Source organism: Neolamprologus multifasciatus, chromosome 7 (genome assembly GCF_963576455.1).
Source record: "Neolamprologus multifasciatus chromosome 7, fNeoMul1.2, whole genome shotgun sequence".
NCBI lineage: Eukaryota > Metazoa > Chordata > Actinopteri > Cichliformes > Cichlidae > Neolamprologus > Neolamprologus multifasciatus.
Window position 1 is genome coordinate 25,256,212 of NC_140445.1, and position 23,686 is coordinate 25,279,897.

A 23,686-nucleotide genomic window follows, 5' to 3' on the forward strand; every position below is an offset into this window, starting at 1 on the left:
TTAAATAAGTAATTATAATTGTGTATGTCTTCCAACTTATTTTTGCTCTTATAAATCTTTAAAATTCATCATTTAAAATTCAGCTTTTCGTCTGATCTCGAGGTTTTGAAGAGCAGCTCATTTTTTTTATGACAGATTAAGGATTAAAATGTTTAAAAGCTGCATCAGTTTGCATTGTAATCATGAGATTGGGATCGCTTTGATCTGTGTGAGATTAATTGAGGGATTGTCTTGCCGGGCTACATTGTGACCCATCATTTGTAAGCCAAGTATTCTCGATGAAATCATTTCCATTCGTAAAAAGGGAAACGAACATTGTTGTCAGCTCGGATACACGGAGTCCCTATATTTTTCCCCCTCGAACATCCCAAATAAAGGTCCGTGTGACTGAAGGGCCAACAATGGGTGGCATTGACAGACGGAATAAGGATACGTCTGTGCTGAGATGTGCCACCCAGCTGTCCCCTCAGGTAGGGAGGGACAATGGTACCAGAGCCGCCTGTCCAAGCGCAACATGTGATGGCACTGAAGATATAAAAGACTGCAAAGTGGCAACAACCCCATATACGATATTTGGAGAGACAAGCCCCCCTAAAAATCTTTCACAACCAGAGAAAAAACAAGATGAGATTTCCAGTGCCGCTGTTTGTTTTCCTTGCTGTGGCAGCATTTCACACGGGTAAGAGGAATAAAGCGTTAAGATGCAGTTTTGTGTTATCATGTTTTTCTTAGATTTCATACTTGTATGTGTGAATGTGGCTCTTCAGAAACCTGAAGTTGCTGATGTTTATTAAGAGAGCAGATATATGAAATGTTGTGATGGCTTCTAGTGCTCTCAGCATCTCTGGAGTCTGCAGAGAAAGAAGAAAAAGCTGCAAAGTATGGTGAGGGATTCATAATAAGAATAAGAATAATGATAATGATAACCAGTAAAGATGATGTTGGTAGCATATGCATTGCTGCAAACTTTTCTTGTCTTTTCATGCAGATGGGCTAGCTGAGCTGCAGAAAATAGGTACAGTATCCATAGAGCACCTCTGTGTTCACAGTGGACACTTGGTCATTAAAAGTGGCTTGAAAGTAATTAAGATCATGTAGTATATTCCACTAAATAACCCAGACTGGCTTGCCCTTGTCTTAGTTAACTGTTAATACGTTTCTGTGTGATGTTTCTCGGCTCTTACTTTTGTAATTTTGATTACTTCATGTCTTAAGATCAGATGGAGTTTGAGGCTGCTCAGAAAAACCAGGAAGCTCACATGAATGGTAAGTTTAATACAAAAAGTTGGCCTTGATGAATAAATGAGGAAATATTTATTCCCACTGTGATTACTCATTTTTCGCCTTTTTCCATCAAGCTACTGAAGATCAGAGTGGAGATTCCCGCTACCTCGGTGAGGGCAGACTAAAAATATTTAACTTAAACCTTTTAATGAGTGATCCAGTTCCAGGTGGTAATGCTGTCTTTCATTCTCAGAGGCCGCTCAGGATCACTCTGGTAAGCTCCAGTTAATTACACAACGAACACCTGAACTGACCGCTAAGTTAAACGCCTTCATCACCTGTTAACATGTTTCCATCAGTGGAGGAGCGCGTGGACTCTCAGGATGCCAACGCAGGTGTGTAAAAAACAACAACAACAACAACAAAAAGCACATCAAGCAGGTGATTCTTCTTTACCTGAGGGTCAACAAGCAGTACTTAACTGTGAAATCCTCCTCCAGCAGAAGGTGGTGGAAATTCTGATGCTGCAGGTCAAGGAGGTAAGAGAGGATTTACAGTTCAATCGTGAGCCTGCGGGTGGCAGCAAAGCAGAGGGCAGACCTCCAGCTCAAAGCACAGTGACATGCAACACATAATTCAATCCCTGTCCCCTTTCACACAGAGGCAGAGTCTGAGTCCTCTGAGGACGCAGATGGTGAGTCTGTGACATATTTTTTTTTAGGCAGTGTAATTTAAGCTCCTGTCCTTACACTAGTGTTAAAGTCTGCTTTTATTAATGTTGACAGGGCCACAAAGGCAGGGTAAGTGTTGTAAATCTTTATTACACCACAACAGTTTGCACAAATACACTTTGAGCCTGGAGCTAATGAGTAGCTTGTGACTTTTCCACAAAGCCAAGACCATTTGTGTGCTTTTAGTGTCTTTTTAAAATGTATTTAAAGCTTGTTTAGAGGTAAATAAAAACAGGAAGTGTTTTTATTTGAATATTTTCCTAGAACACCATGAGGTTGTAACTGAGGCTGTGACGAGTTTGGGTAAGATCAAAATCAAAAGACTGAAAATTCATTTGAATTAAACACCCCGACTACCTTCAGTCAATCTCCAATCCTGCTTTTTCTCCTCTGTAGATGAAAACACTCAGGATTCAACCAAGGAGCAAGGTAACAGTGTGTAAAATGAATCACACAAAACAGTGAAAGTATCCCGAGCTGTTTAATGTTTATCATGCAGTAAATTGAGCCTGACTCAAAGACTATGAGCAACATTTTTTCTTCTTCTTTTGATTCAAAAGTACCTGCTGAGGCAAGATGTGGTAAACTGCTGTGTGCAACTTTAAATTTAAATTGCAGGTTGTGCAATAGAGTGGCGAGTGCAAAAACAAAGCCAGACAGAGCCAGTCTCAGCTGGATTTAAACAGTGTCACATAAAAAAAAAAACCCAACCCTCCATAGATGTTTGTGCAACAACAGTTAAAAATGCCTCAAGTGCAATTACAAGTTTACAGCCTGGCAGTTTGGGGAAACTTTTTTTTTAACAGTTTACAAAGTGTCTGAAGAGGTATGTGAGTCACAACAGAGACGGGTTTACTGCTCGACCTCAAAAATAAGATGCTAGGATTGTTTGTTTGAACAGAGTCCTCCTTGTATGTGATAAATCTGGGACAAGAATCCGGGCCACTCGGAGACGTCTGTCCCCAGACATCTGCTTATTGTGCTTGATTTATACTTGTGGATATTTTAGGACCAAGGATGCATTGTCCCTGTCCTGAAAGTGTGCTAAAATGACTGTTTTAAAATTGATCCAGTTATTTAGGTGTAAGGTTCTCTAATAAGGGTGATCTCTCCAGCCACTGGTCTGAAAAGACTGAGTGTAGTTGAGGGGAGAGCAGGCCTCATGATTGGTATCCTCATGTCGATAGGCCTGGAAAACTACTAAATTGCGGTGTTTGCAGTGTAAAGCTGGCGTAAAGGAATCTCTTCTATCTGTTCCTGTGTCGCAGATGCACTGGAGTGAGAGGGCACAGCAGCACGTGGATACCAGCACTGGCTCATCATGCAGTGTGCAAACTACCCCGAGCTTACAGTAAATTAAAAAAAAAAAAAGGGACCCATCCTACCTGTCTGTATAACCTGTCCGTCTCCTTGTTTCCTGTTTCCTGTTTCGCAACACAAAGTGCTTTTCAAGATTGCAGCTCAGAAAATGCTGCGTCATTTTACCTTCAGGCTGAAATTTGACTCCTTAATCAACAGTGTACTTAACATGTGTCAAAATTCAGAGAGCCAAGCACATAATAAAAGGACACATTGTATGTGATCATAAATAAAGAACAATGTACAAGAGTAGCTGCGGATAAATAAATATAACCTTTTAAAATGAAATGGGTGTAGCCTTGTAGCTTTTCAGTATTTAGATTCAGTTTTTGTTTTTTCCAAGTTCAGTGAGAATAAGGACTACAGCTCACGCCACAATGTCCTGTGACCTGATGTGTGAGCGATAAAATTAAGAATACATGCAGCAATCTGATCATCACTGAGGCGAAGGAGGACTGGATCATCCAGATGGTCCAGGCCCTTACATTTTTGGGGTTGAACATGGTCAGTTTACTGTAGGCCTTCCAACAGCTTATCACGTCTGGAATTAGAAATGCTGTTAATGTTGTTCGAAATGTGTTTGAAAACAAGACATGAAACAGGTGATTGATAGAGTTAAAGGTACTACAAGCCCATACTGAAGGCCTTGTGATGTGAGGAAGTGCAAAATTTGATATAAAAGTGACACAACGAGTAGAAAAATTAGTTAAAAAAAAGTATGTGCAAAAGAGAATTCTAGAATGCCAACGGCATTAATAAACAACATGCACACTATCAATTTAAGAGGTGTGCTCACCTGTCACAGGACAGCTGTTGGACAGGTTTCTGTTTATTTTGTGCAGAGACTGGCAGGAATGATTTCCTCAAACATTATCTACAGCAGTGGGGTTGGCTAAGAAGAATGAACCCTGCTGCCTCTAGTGCAGAATGGAGCAGGTGCGACGGGTTTTTTATGACAGACTGCAGTTTTGCAACCTTCTGTCCCTCAGCAACTCAAACGCCCCTGGATTCTGGCCAACTTTTCGATTAGTTTGTTGATCCTACTGGCAGCAAAGTAAATGGCTGCCATTACCACAGTCTGGTATATCTCTGACATCTTGCTGCACACACCAGAAGCACCTAATCTCAGAAAATAGTGAGCAGATATTTGTTTTTTGTTACCAATTGTCAAAATGCGGTTAAAAAGGAGTTGGGAGGGGGTATATTTTAAATGTGTTGAAGACCATCCAGAGATGTTCACAAGAGGGGAAATTCATTAAAAATAAAACAATCTGTACAGATATCAGTAGCTGTATACTGTGTTTGTATTGATACACATTGCAGTAATGTCCCCTTCATTGTAGATCAACAAAGACAAGTTCAACAACTATTCTGTTTTTCAATTTTTATTTCCATTTTTCCTTCCACAAATGTGGAGTAGTACATCTTGATATGCCTTAAAAACAAAAACTCTTTGGTACCTAATGGAAAATAAAACAATTAAGGCAGCTACAGCATCTAGGTTGTGAAATGCATTCATTACTGCAGTCAATCACACACTGGGCACACAATAAACTTCCAGTTTTCACGTTCCTGCTCCTCATCACGTATCATCCAGAGGAAGGGCGGGAAAACCTAGTTGTCCAGGCAAACTGAATTAAAGTGTATCTTAATGTGGACTACAAAAACAAGGCTGAAGCCGACCTAGAGCGCTTAAACCATTAGGGACGATTCAATCAAGTTTTAACAGACTTAAGGTAATGTTTGGGAACACGTTGTTGCACTAGCTGATGTTCAGAAATGACATTTCTCAACAGATCTGTTATTTCCGCACTGATCAAGAACAGAAAGTCCCAACCTGGAGACGCAGAGCGATAACTCACCAACTACCAATTTGGGCTGTGCCATTTCTTACTAGTGTGATGGCTTATGTCAATTACGTAGTATTCCTCATAATGTTCAGCTGTAGTCATCCAGCACGGTAGAAAAACATGCTCAAACAGGTGAAAAACATTTTGATCTCTTAACAACAAAAGGGTCCTAATTTGTCAGCTGAAAGAAAACCGGCTGTAAACTCTACTCTAAAACAGCGAAACACTTTCACCTAAATACTGCCTTCTTATTTTTCTTGAATCAGTCTCCAGCATGTGTGATGACTCGAGTGTTACATCTGTAATAGGCTAATACTGCATTTTAAGTTGTTCATTCCTGCCTAATGTATAAAAAAAATGGCTGTACATAATAATCATACATAACCGCAAAGTAAAAAGAACATGAATTATTACAAACAGTTGATTTAAGATTAACTCTTTACAGAATGATGAGATATGAAAAAGAAAGCCAAAAGAAATGAAAAAGGTCGTAACTACAAGTTATGTGACCCAAATGGAACAGATAGCAAGTTATAGTCTGAAAATGATGCAGCCAAGAACCACAGGCACATGTCACCGAACCCTTTCTAACTTTTTTTTTTTCCTTTTTCTTATAAAGTTGTTGGCCAGAGGTAAGCGATATATTTTGGCCTTCAAACTTCACTCTTTTCTCTCCGGGTGCACGTCGGAGCGTTTTTTTCTCCTCCCCCTGCTTGGGGTGCAGCTGAATGCTCACAGGATGACGTGGACGAAGATAGCCATGATAGCAGCACTGATCAGACCAGAGATGGGAACCGTCACAAACCACGCCATGAAGATGTTCCTGAACAGACGCCAGTCTACTGCCTTCTTTGAGCGCAGCCAACCTACTGCCACCACAGAGCCCACCTATTTCAGATAAATAACAGTCAAATGATCTTTGTGCATGCATATGCTTGACATTTTATTGAGGAGAAACTTGCTCCACATGTGGAACTTCTACCAGACTGTTTACTCAAGCCTCCCTCTTATGAAACAGTCTCTTCCCTCATCGCTCGTTTGAGTTCCCAGACCACAGTGTTTGACCAGCTTACCTTGCAGTGGGTGGTGGAGACAGGCAGGCCAATGTTAGAAGCAACCACGACAGTCAAGGCTGAGGCCAGTTCGATGCTAAAACCACTGCAGGAGGAGAAAGAAAAAACTCATGTGGATGTGTCTGAGCAGCTCAAATGTAAGGAGCAGTAATGTCTGGGGAGGATGTGGTTCTGGTGACTTGAAGAAACAACTTATGAACTGTCTGAGTCTTTACCTTGAGGGGGTGATGGGGGTGAGGTCTTTCCCCATTGTCTGAATCACCCGGCGACCCCATACCCAGAGTCCAGCGCAGATACCCACGCCACCATACAGCAGTAACCAAATGGGTGTATGTGCATTTGAGAACACGCTGCTTGTTTCGTAAACCAACCACAGAGCTACCAAAGGTCCAATGGCATTACTGCAGAGTGGAGAAATTGTTTTGTTGTATTAACAATCTGGCAAAGAAACACAGGTCACCACACACTTGTCTGATATGATATCATTAACCATACCTAACATCATTTCCTCCATGGGCAAAGGATCCAAAGCAAGCAGTAAGAATTTGAAGGAACTGGAACAAGACTGAGACTTCTGGTTTGTCTTTTTCAGGCCTTTCATCATCCAGGGAATTCTGGCTGCTACCTGCATCCTTGATCTCCATGTCTAGCCTCACATCACCCTCTACCAGACCTTCAGGAGTTGTGTGCTCTGCCACAGCATTGCAGTAGCTGGTGTAGCTATCCATACGCAGTCGCTTTCTCTCCTGACTGCCTGATCCTGGAGCCTTGTTGCCATCCTCACAAGCACGGAAGTCCCCTTCTTTATGCTTGTCATGCATGCCAATGATGGTCATGGTGTAGGCGGTGTAGCTATTGTTGCGCCGGATAGGTCTGTCGCCTCCCTCTCCCATGCAGTCGCTCATTTTGGCCAGGTGGAGCTTGTGCAGTAGGTCTTTGTAGAGGGCTGAGTCTGTGTGGACTGTGTGGTACTGGCTATAACCATTACTTGGTGGCTGTGGAGGTCTGTTGTTGAACTGAACATGATTTTTGAATTGAACCTGATTCTGAGCATTTGGGGAGGCACCGTTGCTTTGGGCTTGGTTACTAAAATGGACATTACTGTTTGATTGAACCTGTGCGGGGGCTGGAGAAAAAAGAAATGTCATAAAATCATCTGCAAGTTAATCATAAAATTATTATGAAATATCTATAGCAACGGTCATTTTAAGATGACAAAGATTTTTAAAACGTATTGTATTTTGGCATATTTACCATCATTTGAATTGCTGTAGTCTGTGTCATCAGAATCTCCGATGTCAAAGGCCACCCTGTGTTCCTTATTGCTGTCGGCTTCATCTGAATCTCCGATGTCAAAGGCCACCCTGCGCTCCTCAGGGGCAGGAAGAGGGTCAGCAGAGTTGTAATTGGCAGCTGGCGTAGATGCCTGCTTCAGGATTGGACAGTGGGCTTCTTTAAGCTCCTTCTTTTCCATCAGAGGGCTTTCAGTGGGACTGGACTTGATATCTCCTATTAGGGCAAGAGTTGGATAAAGAATATTTGGATCGCATCCAAACATATACTTAGCATAGCAGAGACATCCTAACCCAGCACGTTTTTCCTTCAGCTGTAGGGAGTCCAAGTGTTGCATAACCTTAAAGTCAGAAAACCCTTTGTACTGTAAATATAAAGATCTCTGTGTCCAAGGGTGGACTCCGGTGTTCACAGGATCAGATTAACAGGATTACAAAGGACATATTCATATTACCACTATTATGTTGTCTTAAGAAAGACAATAAACTAAATGTCCGAGGCTCACATGACATTTTTTGTAGCTTTAAAGTGAACTAGATACTCAGTGCCATTATTTTTTGTTCAATAAATCTAAGTGTGTCCTGGTGAGATTGCATCATCCAAACTGGTCATTGCTGGATCTGAAGCAATAGGTCCCCCTCAAACACACCTCCCAATGCACTGCCAATGCCACGTCAACACAAAGTCAGTGCAGGCTTATTTTTAGTCGAGGAGGTAAAGACCAATTAGTGAATCCTTATGACCCAATTAGTCAGCCTGTCTACTGAATCAAGGCAGTTTATGCCTTGTCAGATAAACCTGCTGCTCCAAGAGAGAAGTGACAAATAAAGGATCTGTCAACTACATTTTAAAAAAGAGAGCAAACCCTCTCTTCAAAAAAAGTTATTACTCATTTTAGGAGACACAATTTTCCCCAAATATGTCATTAACGAACCATTTAGAGTTCTATTAAGTAATAAAAGGCAATATTTGTGAACCTAAGTCATAGGTTGTATCAGACACAGCTTTTCTGTAATCAACCTGAAAAGATAACTTATGCCAGGAGAGACTAAACCTATGAGTCATTAAAGAGAAGAACTGCATTGTAGATAACAGAGTGAGCCAAAAATACATTCATGGAGGTTAAAACGAATGGTTATGTCTTAACACCAAATCACACTACTCGGATGCAAATGCATCAGAGTTTACTCTGGTTTTTAATTCTATAATCCTGGATTAAAGCAAAGACAATATTTTCACATTATTTTCATTAGAGCGAATCCATTGTGAAAAATATATCCCTGAACTCCATTTTCTGGATTAATATAATCCCACACTCGATAGGCGGAGTTGCAGTGCAACGCTCCAGTCATGATTTGTCCAATGGCTTAAGTAAGGAAACTGAGTCACGTGGAGTTGAACAGTGAGTCAGATTGGCAAAAATGGGACTTACGTTCAATCTTCTTCTTTAGGCGAGGGCAGACAATAAACCAAACCACAATGGAGGTCAGCAGACCACAGGCCAATGAGATGAGCAGGATGCCCCACCAAGGTATCATGTCAAATCCCAGCACTGGAGGATCGCCAAGTGCCACGCAGATATAAACAAAAGCAAATAACAGAAAGGCACATTTAAAAAGCAAAACAACTAGGCAGCAGGAGCTACCTTTTCTAGCAGACCACACAAAGTAATACACCAACATTAAAATATAATATAGAACAGCAGTTTTATAAATATGTAAAAACATAAGCCCCTCTAGAAGAGGTCCTATGAGGGCAATGAAGTTTCATTTTCATTCATTAATGGCACTTATGTTTGAAAGTACTCAAGTACTCTGCAACAACTTCAGTGACTGCATAGCTTCATTGTGCCACGTAGTTAAAAATGGAAAGCATGTGTACCCCCAGACATGAACAATTATGCAACACCAATGTCACCATGACCTTAAAGTGCCCAGCTAACAATTACACAGAAACAATGAGTTCCTCAAAAGGAGACATAACTTGGGTAGCATAAAAGAAAAGCAAAAAGAAGGGGGAGGGGGGGGGGGGGCTTGTACTAGGTCACTTTGCTGTAAAAAATGAAGGCATCCTCTTGCCAACACTGCAGCAAACCTGGTGCAGCACAAAGATGTAGCGCAATGCATGCTGGCAGAAAGTTACCATTTACATTTCCCTGGAGAAGCAGTTATCCATATCATACACAAAGTCAGCAGTTTCATGGGGACAAAAACAAATTGTGGATAAAAATAAATTAAAAAAAAAAACAACTAAAAATCTACCACCTTGTTTGAATGTCCGGACATGACCTTGGCCATAAACGCCACACTTCCACTAAGATATGGATTGTTTAGGAAGTGTAAGAGAAGAAAAGGAAATGAGGGCTAAGGGGAGGTGATAAGTGTCTCAGTTACTGTGTTTGTTTGAGGGCACAGTCCACACAGTGCACTGAGTCACGCTGCAGCATGAGACTGTGGAGCACCTAACTCATGTTTATTTAGTTACGCAATGGAAGCTCACTCCCTTTGGGACAGGAGAGGCATAAGGAAAAAGTGGACATTGACTCCTAACAGTTAAGTCTTGTCTAGGACTGAGTACACTGACTCACTACTAGAGACATCCAAACACATGTGGTACTGCCATGCATTATTAAACAGGAACTCATCTGATATCAAACAGGATTTTAAAACTACAGAATAAAGATGGAAATTATCCACCCGGATGGTAATTTTTTATTTTTTTTAAAGGAAAAAGTAGTATAGATTAAAAAGCTGGGCTGCATTCTGTAGTCTGATTAACACTCTTACAGAAAGAAGTGACTTTATACCACAAGCATGCAGTGGGATGACTGAAACTGGACAGTAAATGAAATTTAACCACAGCTGTGTTCCAAAACCCTTGCAGAAACCTATATTCCATGGCCTGCATTACACAACAACAAGGTTTGTTTTTTTTCTCCCCTCCCAGTACTGTACATGCAGTACACCACCAACCTCAATTACAATGACAGTTAAAGGAGGAGTTTGAGTCACTTGGCAAGAACCCTTTTGGTTATCTGTCCTTAGGGCACTAAGGACATTTGTAACTCCTCATAATGAATTAAAATCTGTTACACAAGAGTTGACTATAGCAATCGCTTAAAAGTTGTTTCAGGATCATGGCTCAGGTTGAAACAAGTCATGCGTGCTGTGATGCCAATTGTTTAGTGCCCCCATGGTAACTAAATCCAGTGACTGTTTTTCAGTGGGTTATCGAGGCAGAAAATTTGTGCCCTGCTACAAAAGATGGAAGTTTATCAATTGAGGCTGGTATGAGGGGTCCAGATATCCTGTCACTCTGACACTTTAAATACATAAATAATAATTTAAAAAAAAAGAAAAAAAAAAGCCACGGTTCTGTTTAGACTTGTGTATAAAGCAGGTGCGAACAATTGAGTGACGTGCAGCAACGAGGACAAAATTTAGGGCAGATTCAGCAAACGTCATAAACAGGGAATTGCGTTCAGCATCTGTGCTCTGAAGGCTTAACAGTACTTTACCTGAACTTCATTTGTCTTCATGACTGAATGGCATGAAGTTGGCTTTTAGGGTACGTCTCCCTTTTACAATGTATGGGGCTGCAATGCAGTGACAGCAGCTGAATGATTTATGAAGGAATGAAGTCACACTGAGCCTCATCTGTACAGGACCGTCAGCTGACCCTTAAATTCTCTGGCCCAAATGCTGACTTGAGGTCTCTGGCACTGGTGTTTATATTGAGCATAGGAATGTGCTGTGGGGTGTCTGGTATCCAACTTCACCACTAAGCTAGCATAAAGATCAGGGAATGTCACAGGAAACCAAACACACTTGACTCAGTTAGCTGCAGATACTGTTGCTGCATTAAGGTGCATTCATCAGCAATAATGCGCTGCTGTCGTCCTGGGTGCCAGAGCAGTATAGTAACCAAAGCCAAGCCTGGACTATAGGTCTGAAAACCTAAATGTTTTTTTTTTGTTTGTTAATTATAAATGCAGTGATGAATTTGTGTTACTGGGCCAATGACAAACAACTGAGGAGTAAAACCTGGTCTACTTTACTTTTACAATGAGCCAAAGTTTGTATTATGACCTGTCTTTGTGTACAACATGTGGAGTATATGAATGCTAGTTTGTCTTGTGAATATATTTAAAAACAAAATCAAACATAATCTATAGACATTACAGAAATTGCAGATGGCAATTTCACGTGTGGTGAACTTGATATGACTGTACTGTTGTGCCTGACTAACCAGGGGTTTACTGTCTATGTGGGAAGTGCAAGTGTTCTCTTCTTAGTGTGCTGATGTGCATTCACACATCAGCTCACCAGATCTGGTCAAACTCTGGCCTGTAGCCGTCATTTAAATGGCCCAGGCCAGCTAAGATCTGGAACTGTTAGGCCCTGCAGAGAGAAGAAAACAAAAGGAGCGAAAATGGCTCATTTAATAAAGAGTTTCTGGTAAACCAAAAACCAGCAAATATTAAGAGCATTGCCACACAGATTCAGAGCAATAATACAACTACTAGCAGCAGACAACTTTGACAGCACACTCTTTACTTCTCTTTTCCTCCTGCATGCCTGAAGTGATGTCAGGAGTTAAATGAAATCTTATTTCCATCTCCCTGTTGTGCTCCACTCTAAAACTTCATGCCAGCTATGACCCACATAGAACCACAAAGCAAGAGAGCTTCAAAAAAACATGTTAAAATAAACACGGCTTCTGTGAAAATGGTAAACAGTCTGGTTCAGGCTGGAATATGTGTGGGCATCCGGCTGTCTGAGGGAGCAGCTTATTTTAAGCTGTGGCTGTGGGCAGGCATGCAGAGCAAAATGAAACAATGATACTCACCCGGAGCACCAGTGAACATGATGGAGAACAAGTTGATTGCCATTGTCATCGCATAGAAGACAGGCAGGGCCTTCAAGCCATTGGGTACTGGGTCTTCCTACAGGAAGAAAATAGAATGTTCAGAAATCCAAGTTGCCTCATCTTGCTGTCAGGTTACATTTCAAGGCACAACAAGCACAGTGGAAATCTGAACCATGTGTTCCTATAAGGAACTGCTTCAAAGCACGGTAGCTTATTTCCTGCCATGTAATAAACATTTTCCCAATTGCATTTTGGGGATGGACCAGTACAGTGTTGAAACAGCCTTAAACCACAACTTCACTCTTCTAATGTTACATTAACCGAGCGTATCCACAATTTTGATAAAAGGAGACTTACTTTCTGTAAGATGAACCTGCGCACAAAATAGAAGACAACGGCTGACATTATTCCAGACAACAGGGGACTCAGGAACCAGGAAGCAACTGCACAAATAAATAAATAAATAAATAGATAAATAAATCCAAACACAAATGGGAGCATTACAAAGCAGTGGAAAAGTAATGAGAGAATTTGTCAAAGAACAGTAGAAAAAAAAAATCCTAAATTCATTTAACTCCTACTATACAGCTTATTTTTAATAAAGAGTGTGTTTATTTAAATAGAGTTACATGAGCATGATTCATAGAAACTAAAAACTAAAGGTAGAAGGAAGAAAGAAAGACACCCACCCCACAGGCAACAAACTGAACTCTAGAACAACCCTTTAAAACTGCCTATTGTTCTCCAAGTCATCATAGGACCTTATCAAATAACACTCCCTATTTGTACTGCCTCCTCCCAAAGTCCAACATAAAGTGGTGGAAATCACTATTGATTTGTAAAATGAATGCTTCCCATGTCTGAATGTGGATTTAGCTGAAACGCTGGACCTGCCATTCATGAACATACTTGATTACTGACCTGGATTTGGGATGGTATTATCACACTGTAAGAGTCTTCACACACCGCCATTAATAAAATATACTTAAAATGCCTGTGATGAAATTCAGCTAACCATTAAAGGGAATTTCTATGTCAGTTGACTGGTTACATACCAATACGTAGGAGTTCAAGCCACTTGACGCCCTGCTGCCCTTTGGCAACCAGTGAGAAGCCGATAGTAGCACCAACAATGCAATGTGTTCCAGAGATGGGGAGCTTAAGGAAGGAAGCAGCCAGCTGCCACACAGCAGAACCTAACCAGAATACATTCATGACATTAGTTGCATGGTGTCATAATTTCAGCTTTTATACAGTTAAGACTGGTACCAAAAATATTCTACAACCAGATTCACCACTACTCCAATGCATTTTGACATCTTTAAATTCTACAAGCAATGCTCTGTCCACAGGGTTCATTGACCGACAGTTCAAATTACATGAAAGATAAGCTGCAGATACTCACCAACCATTGCACTGACAGATCCAGCCATCAAGACATGTTCAGAGCCGTTGTACATGCCCACATCAATGATTCCCTTGCGAATAGTTTCACTCACTTTGGCCCCAAGAAGCACAGACCCCAGGGTCTCAAACACTGTTGCTAGAATACATGCCTGACGCAAAGTGACCACTCCAGAGCCCACAGCTGTACCAAATGAGTTAGCAACATCATTGGCACCGACAGAAAAGGCTAAGATGAAGGCAATGATAAAGCCAACAACCAGCAACCACACATACTCAGTCAGAGGTGTGTAGGCTACCATGGCAGTGGTCAGCACTGTTGCAGTTGTTGAAAACATTTTTTGTAAGTTTTAAGGGAACTGATTCACAATCTTAAAGGAATAAATGCCAGACAAAATAGGTTTTTATATAAATCTTTCTAAACAGCAGCTAGTAAAATATAGAGGTAAATAAATAATTAGCTTTATTTTTAGGCCCACCTGTCTTAACAGAATTTGTGGGATTCAGCAGTGCAAACTTGTAATGGGTTTATCTGGATCTAACCAGAAAACAATTAAAGTAAACTAGAGGTACAGTGAAAAACTATTGCTATCCTAAAATTTTGGTGGATCTGTTATTGTCCTTTGGGTGCCGAGAGATTAAGCAGAAAGAAAAGCCAGCCATTGTGCCACTGTGACTGCAGATGAGCAAGGGTACATCCTGAAAAGACAACACACACAAAAAAGACAAGGCATCCTTCAATAACACTAACGTGAAAACACAGGCAACAACGCTTTTACATAAGGAATAGACCTTTACATCACGAATAAGATATACGAGTAGAAAACCGGCAGTAACTGTGGACCGGAAGAAGGACCTCTGGTTGCTGCCCTTCCTTAAAACGGAGGCCATTTTTAGTAAATGGCGCATGAAAGACCGCAACTATATTACACCAATGTCCATTATTTTGACTCAGGATAGTCGCATTTAAAATGTTAATTGCTGTACGATGGATGATAAGCGACCATGATGGGAAGCTCGAGATACGTCGAGCAGTTTTATGTGGGAGACATTTTAACTTTCCCTACTCGCACACGTGTCGTCATTCATTCGCGCAACACGAGCGCCGTCTGTTCGTATAGCTTCACGCTCTGCGCTACAGAAGTGGCTGGCCCAATCTTAAAAAACAAAACATTTGGACCGATCTCAAATTTGGCGTTTTAATCCACCATAATAGTGGCTGCGTCCATAAACAGCGTTTTACTAGTGTTTGACGTGTTTATTTTCCGTAACGGGGACGCAACCGGATATGACTCAGTTTAGGGAACACAACTCAATGCGGCACCGGTTCGTTGTGTCGCGTGTGTCGACCCGGTTTAAAGGTCTATAAAAAGTGCAAACCAGATATAATTCTTGCTGCCTATATTCGCTTAGCATTAACATTAAGAATAGCAATTACATCGGCGTCATACACTGATACAAACTTAACATTGTATGGGCCAACTGCTAACGGACTCCCACACATAACAGTCTTAATCAATTCAAAGTCAAGAAAAGTATTTAATCCATATTAAATGTATTTTTTTCTACCGAGTAAATACGCTAGCCACCATCTGGATCGAATGTATAATACAATGGCTAGGGTTAGCATCAGCGCGCACTTTGACGTACGCATTAATTACAAAATTCGTAAAATGAACGACTGAGCTTTTCATTAAAAAGGTATAAAATGTTAAATATAAAACTTACCACACACTGCAGTTATCAGTCCCGTAGAGTAGTGCTCACTAGCCGTTAAGCTAATTAGCGCGCGCACACAGACCTTAAGACAGCGCGGGCGGGATAAAGAAAAACTTAGACGGATTATGAAATGTAACCCGTTCAAAAATTCTGCCCTTAAATTTTTTTTTTTTAAAAATAACGCGACTAAAGAAAAATGATAATTGCGACAAAGTGAGTCAATATTGAGAGAAAAAAACGCCTTATGGAATCGAGAAACTTCTCAGTTTAAATGAATGCCTGACAGACTCCAGAGGAACTCGCTTATACCGGTGAACAGAGCTGGGGGTGGCATCTGTTGTACAAGCCCCACCCGCCAACTGGGCGGGAGTAACTTCCTGTTTTCACGTGAAGGGTGCGTGGTCGTGCTTGCTCGTGTGTGCCTACTGGGAGCGTTTCCCCTCATTGTAAAATCTTATTTAATAAATTTGCAGTTCGCGCCATTGTCTTACTGTCTGGTGAGCTGACTACCGACAAACACATAAAAAACTGTTAGATTCCGTCGCAAAAAATGTTGCAGGTTTAGATGCTTTTCAGAAGAAATAATTTTATGAAAAGAACGAAACAACTGCGCGTTCTCACGGGGGAATATAGCATACATAGACATAAACCATAATCGTCTATTTCAGAGAAGCTGTCGCCTGGAAACAGTGCATGAAAACAGTCAGTGTTTACGTTAACCGCATAACAGAAGACCTGCCGCTCATTGAAGTGCATTGTCCGGAAATAACATTCACAGTCAACAAAAGTCGTTTTCTCTGGTCGCTCTTCTTTTATTATGTTTATCAAGAGAGACGCGATATCCTGGACAGGAGAAGTTTTCAAAAAGCATGACAAAACATATTGTGCGCTGAGATGCGATAGGTTTATAGTAATTTAGGCAAATAATCTATAGCCTACTAGTATGACAACGAGTAGGGATTGGATTACACATGTTACACTAAACAATGTAGTAAATAGCGTAATTTTATAAAATATACATTATTGCATTATTTTATTATACGATGGCCTTGTTAATGTCGTTATTGTCTCTGGCTCTGTGACGTCACTTATTTGAGGCGCATGGAAATTTTCGACGACTCCAGTAATTATGATTGCTGTCGGTGAGCTTGAAGGAGAGGCGACGTCAAAACACAAGTTTCAAGAATTCCTACCATAACCTCTAACGACATAATTTGCACCTTCTCTAACTCCCACCTCAGCCCAGAAAGCCTTGTTTACTCCCAGAGGCTGCAGACACAGAAATGTGACCTTACCGTGGCCATATAGAGGAACTGCCAATGTCAGAATATTTAGAGTTTGTTTAATTGCTTCAACTCAAGGAAATCAATATGGTATACAAACCAGATTAAAAATTGCTCATCCCGAGGTTATAGTTAAATTTCTGTGGTCTAAACTGCTATTAGTACTGACAAGTAATTATAACCCCACCCTCTTTGTAAGGACTTGGGGAGAACAATTTTCAAATAAAAAAAAATTACATTATTATGATAACACAGGGTTAGGGTTAGATTTTCAGGCTACTTTCTGTTCACTGCTCAAAAGTCAGAGTCACAGAGGAGCATCTGATGGGATAAAATAACCACTTTTATTTGACTACATATGCAAATTGTAGCAAGTCTGATACCTAAAGCAGCCTAGAAACAAATGGTTGTGTTGAATTCTTCTTTTTTTTGTCTTAGAGATAAGTTAAGCTAAACAACAGGTTCTGAAAAAAACACTTAGCCTGGCCTTTTGATAATACTGAAGTCCACAGCTTTCATGAGCAACAAACACATGACCTTAAAGAAGTGAGCGAGCTGAGCCTAAAAAAAAGAGACCTGCTGTATTAGTACAGTATTTTATCACGCCTGTTTATTGCTTGCAAAGGTCTTAGGCTACATAGAATAACTGAATGAAAATCTAATGAATGGCAGGTAATTCAGATTAACCTGTACTGAAACCTTACACTCTGCTTGGTTAAACAGCGCCATCTGGAGTACATTATTATACATAAATAACCATGGGCCCGTATATTTACAAGGCTTCCTTGTAGCAAGAGTAGCTCCCAGTGATCAAATTCTTAGAAATGTTTTCACCTTTAAGTTAGGACTGTTCACAAAGTACATGAGCCCATAGCTCCTCAGCAGAAAACTTGTTAGGCGAGGGGAAGAGGACCTTTAAGAGTCTTAAAATCTTTAGAAAAAATACAGTCGTAAAACCCATTGATATGCAGGTTAATTAATTATTTTAAGTTTGACAGGGAACACCATCAGTGTGATGCACAAAAAAGCCAAACAAAAAACAAAAAACCAAACAATCTGAATGGACATGCTGCAAGCTTGCAAGAAAGAGTCTGCTGTAAAGATAGAAGGCAGGCCTCACCATTTATACAGTGTCTTATGGCAACCGGAGGAATTTCTGCATTTATTGAAGCATCACACATTTGGATCATGCAGAAGAGTCACCTGTGGGCTTCAGTCACCTACAAAGAGGAGGGAGAAACAAAGGATGAATAACAGTGAGCTAATTAAAAGCAGCAGGTTAGATCCCTTGGAGCACTTTCACAGTTCCACGGTGCACTTAGTGTTACTGATAAAAGCTGAACATTTTCTCTGTGAATTTCAAAGACACAAATATTAGCAGTAAATATAACTATCGACAAATTAAATCGAACAAGAAACAGCACATTTAGGCCTGTTTTCCAAACATTTTATCAGCCTGCAGATGTTTTTAAAATAATTTACACATTATTTATAACAATACCATATCTAAACCGTAAATTAATGAAATCTACTATTATCGGCTTCTGGTTGTTTCAGAACCAAAGACTTATTGTTCCTGCCCTAAAACTATGGTCAAATCTGTATTTCAAAACTAATCTATTAATATTTATGGTTTGTGTTTGTGAAAGCATCAATAGACAGGTCAAATTCAATAGAGGAAATTCTTCAGGCTCTGATGTAAAGAAAGAACCAACCAGCATTAGTAAATTCTGACCCTTTAAGGGATAAAGTCTCACATGTTGTTGTTATCACTACCTGTACCCATGCAAATCATATATAACCTTAGAGACATGACACGTATCTAGAACTGTTGGGGTTTGAAGCTTGTAGTGGCAATACTTCTATCTTCCCAAGAATCGCAGCTGCAATGAAGTGATAAAACAAACTAAACATGGAGACCACTATCGTTCCGCCGTGAACCACACCTTAAAACAGGGACAACCTGTCTGTACTACCTGTGTGTCTCTTTGTTTTGTAATAACATTTCTAAAAAATATATGCTTTTAAGTAGGTTAATGCGATCTAGATCACCACCACTCGGGTAGCGATAAAAAGAAAAGATAAAAAGGAACATAACATAGTTTACAAACACAATATTATATTTTATTTATTACCAAAGACCTATTTGCTGAAAATGTTGCATATCTCAGCATGCTGCACCTGGCAAGGCGGAGGCTTGCTGTGGTGGGGTTGCTGCTGTGGAATTTATGTAGGAGCTGCATATTTATGTCTGCTATGTTGTCCTCTCTTGGTGGGTGTGGTCCTAGATGTTGGGGATGGTGGGTAATGGCTCCTGCTGGCTTGCCTTTGTGGAGTTTTATGCTGGGTGGCATGTAGTTGGTGGGCAAATGGAAAGGTATTTCTTTCTGGACCCTTGTCTGGGCACAATGTCTCCCCTTCCCTGCCTTGGGTGGCCTGGTTCAGTACAGAAATGCGTGGGCCTCTCCTGCCCGCTTTCTCCTTCCTTTCTCTTTCCCTTGGTCTGCTCCCTGTGCTGCGCTGGGCCGCGTGATACAAATTTGGAGTCCTTCTGCAGGACGGGTGCCTGGTCCCCGCACCCAGCCCTCTGGGATGGGGTGGTCTGTTGTGGAGTGGTGGTGCTGGTGTCCACTGTGGCTTGGTCTTCACTGTCAGTTGTAGTCACTTGGGTTTTCTAGGCTCATGTGGATTCCTATTACCTCCCTGGGTTGTGAATTTGGATTCTGGTGATTCAGGTGACCGATGGGAGTGGGGGTGTGCTCACAACATAAATCACCACACTCCTTGTTATTGTTTCTGCTTGTTTCTTTATCCTCGCTTGAGCGTTTTGATCCTGGGTTTCATTGTCGTGTATTTGGCTCTCTTTGAAGGGAAATGAATATAAGAATAGTAACAATAGGATACTGGGGAAGATAATGCGCACGTTCACAAGGAAAGAAGGGTCAATTTCAAATTCAATAAAGGGTGCTTTCACCCCTGTTACAAAGAAATTCAACCAGCATTACCACCTGTACCCAAGTATTTAATACAGATCTTTAGAGACATGATTGTGGAGCTTTGAAGCAAGTTGTGGAAATACTTCTGTCTTTCCCAGAATCAAAGATGTACTGGAGTGAACAAAACATGGAAACTAGCACCATTGTGCAGTGAGCCACACCTTAAAACAGGGACAAGCTGTCTGTATTGCCTGCGTGTGTCCTTTGGTTTCCTAACCTTTGTACTCAGAAAAGATTTCACAACTACTTACGAGTAATGCTATTCAGTTAACCAGACAGGCAGTGGCTTTTGATTTGCTGAAACTTATAACGACAATGTGCCAAAGATGAGGATGTTAACAAAGTGTTTGCATAAAATGTTGATCTATTTGCCAGTCTTTCACAGAGTGGATAACTCTTTGGATCTGTACTTAATTTAGAAAGACTCAACATCACCTCTTTCTATGCCCAGTCATCCTGAAAGTGCTACTGATGTGTTGCAAATTTTAATAGGTATGCAGTACTGTGCAAAAGTTTAAGTTTACCCCACATTTACCCCACAAGACATTCATAGAGTTTTTAAAGTGGTCTTTAGGTCACCAGGTTTTCTGAAGGTCTTTCAACCTTTCTTCTTTGCATATGGTTTGGCATGACTGTTGTGTTTTTTAAGCAAATTAACAATAATCTATGAACCATTCAAGGATTTAAAAAAGCACCTAAATCACGGGATAAGCCAGTGTTGTTTCTACACATACCAGACAACCTAGCAAAGAGCCAATTTAAAAGACTGAGCTCCAACAGGGAGATCAGTTTGAGAACAGAAAAAAACACTTCAGCACATAGCACATGAATCATCACATCTCACAACATAGACGACATAGCTTCGAAAGTGTTTGGAGGGGGTGGGGGGTGAGTGCAGGTCTGTGTCAGTGTACATGCGTATGTGTGCGTGTGTGTGTGTTCCGTGTTCAACCGAGAGAAAGTGTCTCTTCACCCGGTTAAGCAAAAGTCAACAATCTTCAATCAACGCGGATGGCCTTGAAGGATTTTCAGTGTTTTCTTTATTAATTTATACATTACACATTAAATACATTGCTGAGTTAGGATTTTGCCATCAGAATTTAGGTTGCTCATGTTGGTTTGCTAGTTTTTAAAAGCTTTAGCTTGGATAATGTTAATGGAATAGGGATCCTGGACCAACACTATTATGGTGATGTAGGAACAACATAACCACTTCCACATGTTTTGTGTTATGAATTTATTTATTAGTCTTCTACGTAAAGCAGTAAGAAAAATAATTGTGTGATTATGAGATTTTTTAATTTTTATTTTGTGGATGATTGGAGCACGAGGTTCTTCAAAAACATCTTGGCTGGTCTTATGATACTAAAGCCTCTGGGCAGCTTTCATGATTGTGATGAAAAGAGCATGCAGGGCCTTAATAATGTATTTGAACAGTTTAGCAGTGATGATTTAGATCTGTCATTTTATAAGCTAAAGGATGTTTTTGAGTTTATTTAGATATTATTCAAAAATGCAGCATATATAAACTCAAAATTGATAGAGTCTACTGTTATCTTCTTCTATTGCCTTGCTTGAATATTTTAGGGCCAGGCATGCCTTTTCCTGGGCTAAAAATGCACTGAAAGGGTTGTTTTCAAGTCGATCCAGTTTTTTTTAGGGCTAAGGTTGTTGATGCACTGATAAATGTGATATTTAACTGTGTAAAAAAAAACCCCAAAAAAGTTAAATTCAGCACAGGAATCTCTTTATGCACTTGTACTTGTAGTAAACTCTGATCTTTTACGGGATAGAGAAGGCCTTGCTTTGTGCTTTCATGCACCAGTGCAGTCATCTTTTGTCTCTGTACCCAAATCGATCATAAAAACCTGAACATGATTCATATCAGGGATTGTGGAGGTTTCATACTTAAAGCTAGTACCAGGAATTCTTCTGTGTGTAGTGTCACAGATGAAAGGAGGTGATGAACTACAAATGAATACCAGCGTCATCAGTCAGCATGTAAATAATAAAGGGACCATGCTTGCATAACCTCCTTTAGATTCTTGTTTTCACAATCTGTTCAGACCATGTGGTTCAAAAGTTTCACTTTCACAATTTCATGGTTTGGTAGTGTTAATGTTAAGAGCTGAATGAACACATAAAACAGCCAGTATACGACAAAATTAGCAATAAACATAAGAAGTAAATGAACTTTGGATCATTAACTTGGTTGGAGTGAAGAATGAAGTGTGCAACTCATCCTGTCTTTCTTCCTTTATTAGTTCTGTTTTCTTTTTAAATGTGAATATTTTATGGCGCCACTAACACCACTGTGCTCCTGGTCAGCACATCCAAACTTGGACATTCCAAAATAAAAGTCTTCTGTTATTGGATCTTTGTTTTGTTAGTGCACCTGAAGGCATCATTGCAGCAATATGGGAGAAATGATTTCAAAACTCAGAAAATGTTCATCGTTTCCTCCATTAGCCAAAGGCTGCAGACACAGAAATGTTAGAACTGTCAGTGTCAGAATATTTAGAGTTTGTTTATTGCTTCGACTCAAGGGAGTCAGAATGAGTTCAGAATGACTGTTTCTGGTTACAGTTAATTTGTGAGGTCTAAATCACCATCAGTAATGATAAGTAACCCTAACCCATTACGATTAGCAAGACTTGGGAGTACATATTTCAAAACCCCAAAATGACTGTCCCAGCATCCCGACAATAAGGCTGTTCACTGATCAAATATCAAAATCACAGAGAGACACCTAATGGGATAAAACAACATCCCATTACATTAATATTCTTTTCCTCTTTTTGCCCAGACTTATCACTTTATTGACCAAGATTTGTAAAAGCCTAATTGACTTTTTGTTGTAATTTTAGCTGCAAAAAAAAAAAAAAAAAAAGTCTCCTCCTTCAGGAACAATTTGAATTTTCTTCCTTGCAAAAAGGACTAAGGAAATGTGAAGCACACAAAATCTAGTTAGAGCTGATTCTTTCTGTCTGACTTCAGACAGCAGTACTTTGTGAATGTCTTGTGCAACCATGATATATCGATTATCTCTGTAAAGCTTGTCTTGGCTTTTTTCTGAAACCCTTCTAATTTTGTCTTTAGCACAATGGAGTTATGGTTATTTAAAAAGAGCTTGAGGAATGGGCCCGCCATGGTATATACCATGAGGCAGAGGTTCCCAAAGTGTAGGGCGCACCCCCTAGGGGTGCTGTAAGAATTTTAAAAAAATGAAACAAAAAAAATGCTTGGACACTGCTTGCATAATTGAAAGGTTTATGACTGTGCTTCCACACAAACGCAAAGCAGAAGCTGAAGCACCGTCAAATATGTTTCCAAACCGACTTCCCTCCAAGCCAAATACTAGAAAATATGATGAAGCATATCTTCCCTTTGGCTTCACCTGCACAAGTGCCAAGGTAGGTATCCCCGGCAGAATTAGCTTCCCCTGTGTCGGGAGCACGCGCTGGCCTGTCCAAATCACAAACAAACAGTATCCAACTTTCTCGATTTTTAGTTTACAAACACTTCTTCTAATGGCCTGCATTTGTATAGCGCTTTACCCAGTCCCTAAGGACCCCAAAGCACTTTACACTACATTCAGTCATTCACCCATTCACACACACATTCACACGCTGGTGACAGCAAGCTACATTATAGTCACAGCTGCCCTGGGGCGCACTGACAGAGGCGAGGCTGCCGGACACTGGTGCCATCGGGCCCTCTGACCACCAGTAGTAGTAGTATCTTGCCCAAGGATATTTGGCATGCAGCTAGGAGGCAGCCTGGGATCGACCTTCTGGTTAGTGGCTGACCTGCTCTGCCACCTGAGCTACAGCCACCCTTCTTCTAATGACTAACTACTCCTGACATTTTAAAGATCTTAGCTCT

At 40.5% G+C, this 23,686-nt stretch overlaps 2 protein-coding genes across 11 annotated transcripts; one reads left to right on the forward strand and one right to left on the reverse strand.

The window, feature by feature from the left end:
- The first annotated feature begins 550 nt into the window (after nt 1-550).
- On the forward strand, nt 551-3,602 carry LOC146514377 (uncharacterized). Of its 10 annotated transcripts, none has more exons than XM_085166759.1 (13): nt 551-679; nt 831-884; nt 989-1,015; nt 1,216-1,266; nt 1,359-1,394; nt 1,478-1,498; nt 1,584-1,619; nt 1,725-1,763; nt 1,886-1,918; nt 2,010-2,024; nt 2,220-2,258; nt 2,352-2,384; nt 3,224-3,602. In XM_085166759.1, exons 1-13 carry the CDS (start codon nt 625-627, stop codon nt 3,235-3,237), a joined length of 453 nt encoding a protein of 150 aa, XP_085022885.1. In that variant the 5' UTR covers nt 551-624; the 3' UTR covers nt 3,238-3,602. The 10 variants fall into 10 exon arrangements, with proteins under 10 accessions (XP_085022885.1, XP_085022886.1, XP_085022887.1 ...); XM_085166760.1 differs by having other exon boundaries at nt 1,728-1,763; XM_085166761.1 differs by lacking the exon at nt 2,010-2,024.
- Nucleotides 3,603-4,683: 1,081 nt separating this feature from the next.
- On the reverse strand, nt 4,684-14,141 carry slc20a1b (solute carrier family 20 member 1b). Its single transcript, XM_085166754.1, has 10 exons — nt 13,805-14,141; nt 13,455-13,595; nt 12,757-12,842; nt 12,379-12,475; nt 8,963-9,082; nt 7,492-7,746; nt 6,733-7,363; nt 6,453-6,638; nt 6,238-6,322; nt 4,684-6,052 (listed from the first exon to the last, which is right to left on the reverse strand). The coding sequence occupies exons 1-10, from the start codon at nt 14,139-14,141 to the stop codon at nt 5,897-5,899; spliced, it is 2,094 nt and encodes a 697-aa protein (XP_085022880.1). The 3' UTR covers nt 4,684-5,896.
- Between the last annotated feature and the right edge of the window lie 9,545 nt (nt 14,142-23,686).

Excerpts from the sequence above, each read along its gene's own strand:
- slc20a1b (XM_085166754.1), bottom strand. The coding sequence starts at position 14,141 with ATGTTTTCAACAACTGCAACAGTGCTGACCACTGCCATGGTAGCCTAC. Across the intron at positions 12,843-13,454 it reads GCTTGAACTCCTACGTATTG|TTGCTTCCTGGTTCCTGAGT; the intron begins GTATGTAACCAG and ends TTATTTGTGCAG. Across the intron at positions 9,083-12,378 it reads CATGTTCACTGGTGCTCCGG|TGCTGGGATTTGACATGATA; the intron begins GTGAGTATCATT and ends GCGATCCTCCAG.
- LOC146514377 (XM_085166759.1), top strand. The coding sequence starts at position 625 with ATGAGATTTCCAGTGCCGCTGTTTGTTTTCCTTGCTGTGGCAGCATTT. Across the intron at positions 1,499-1,583 it reads GGCCGCTCAGGATCACTCTG|TGGAGGAGCGCGTGGACTCT; the intron begins GTAAGCTCCAGT and ends TGTTTCCATCAG. Across the intron at positions 2,259-2,351 it reads TGAGGCTGTGACGAGTTTGG|ATGAAAACACTCAGGATTCA; the intron begins GTAAGATCAAAA and ends TCTCCTCTGTAG.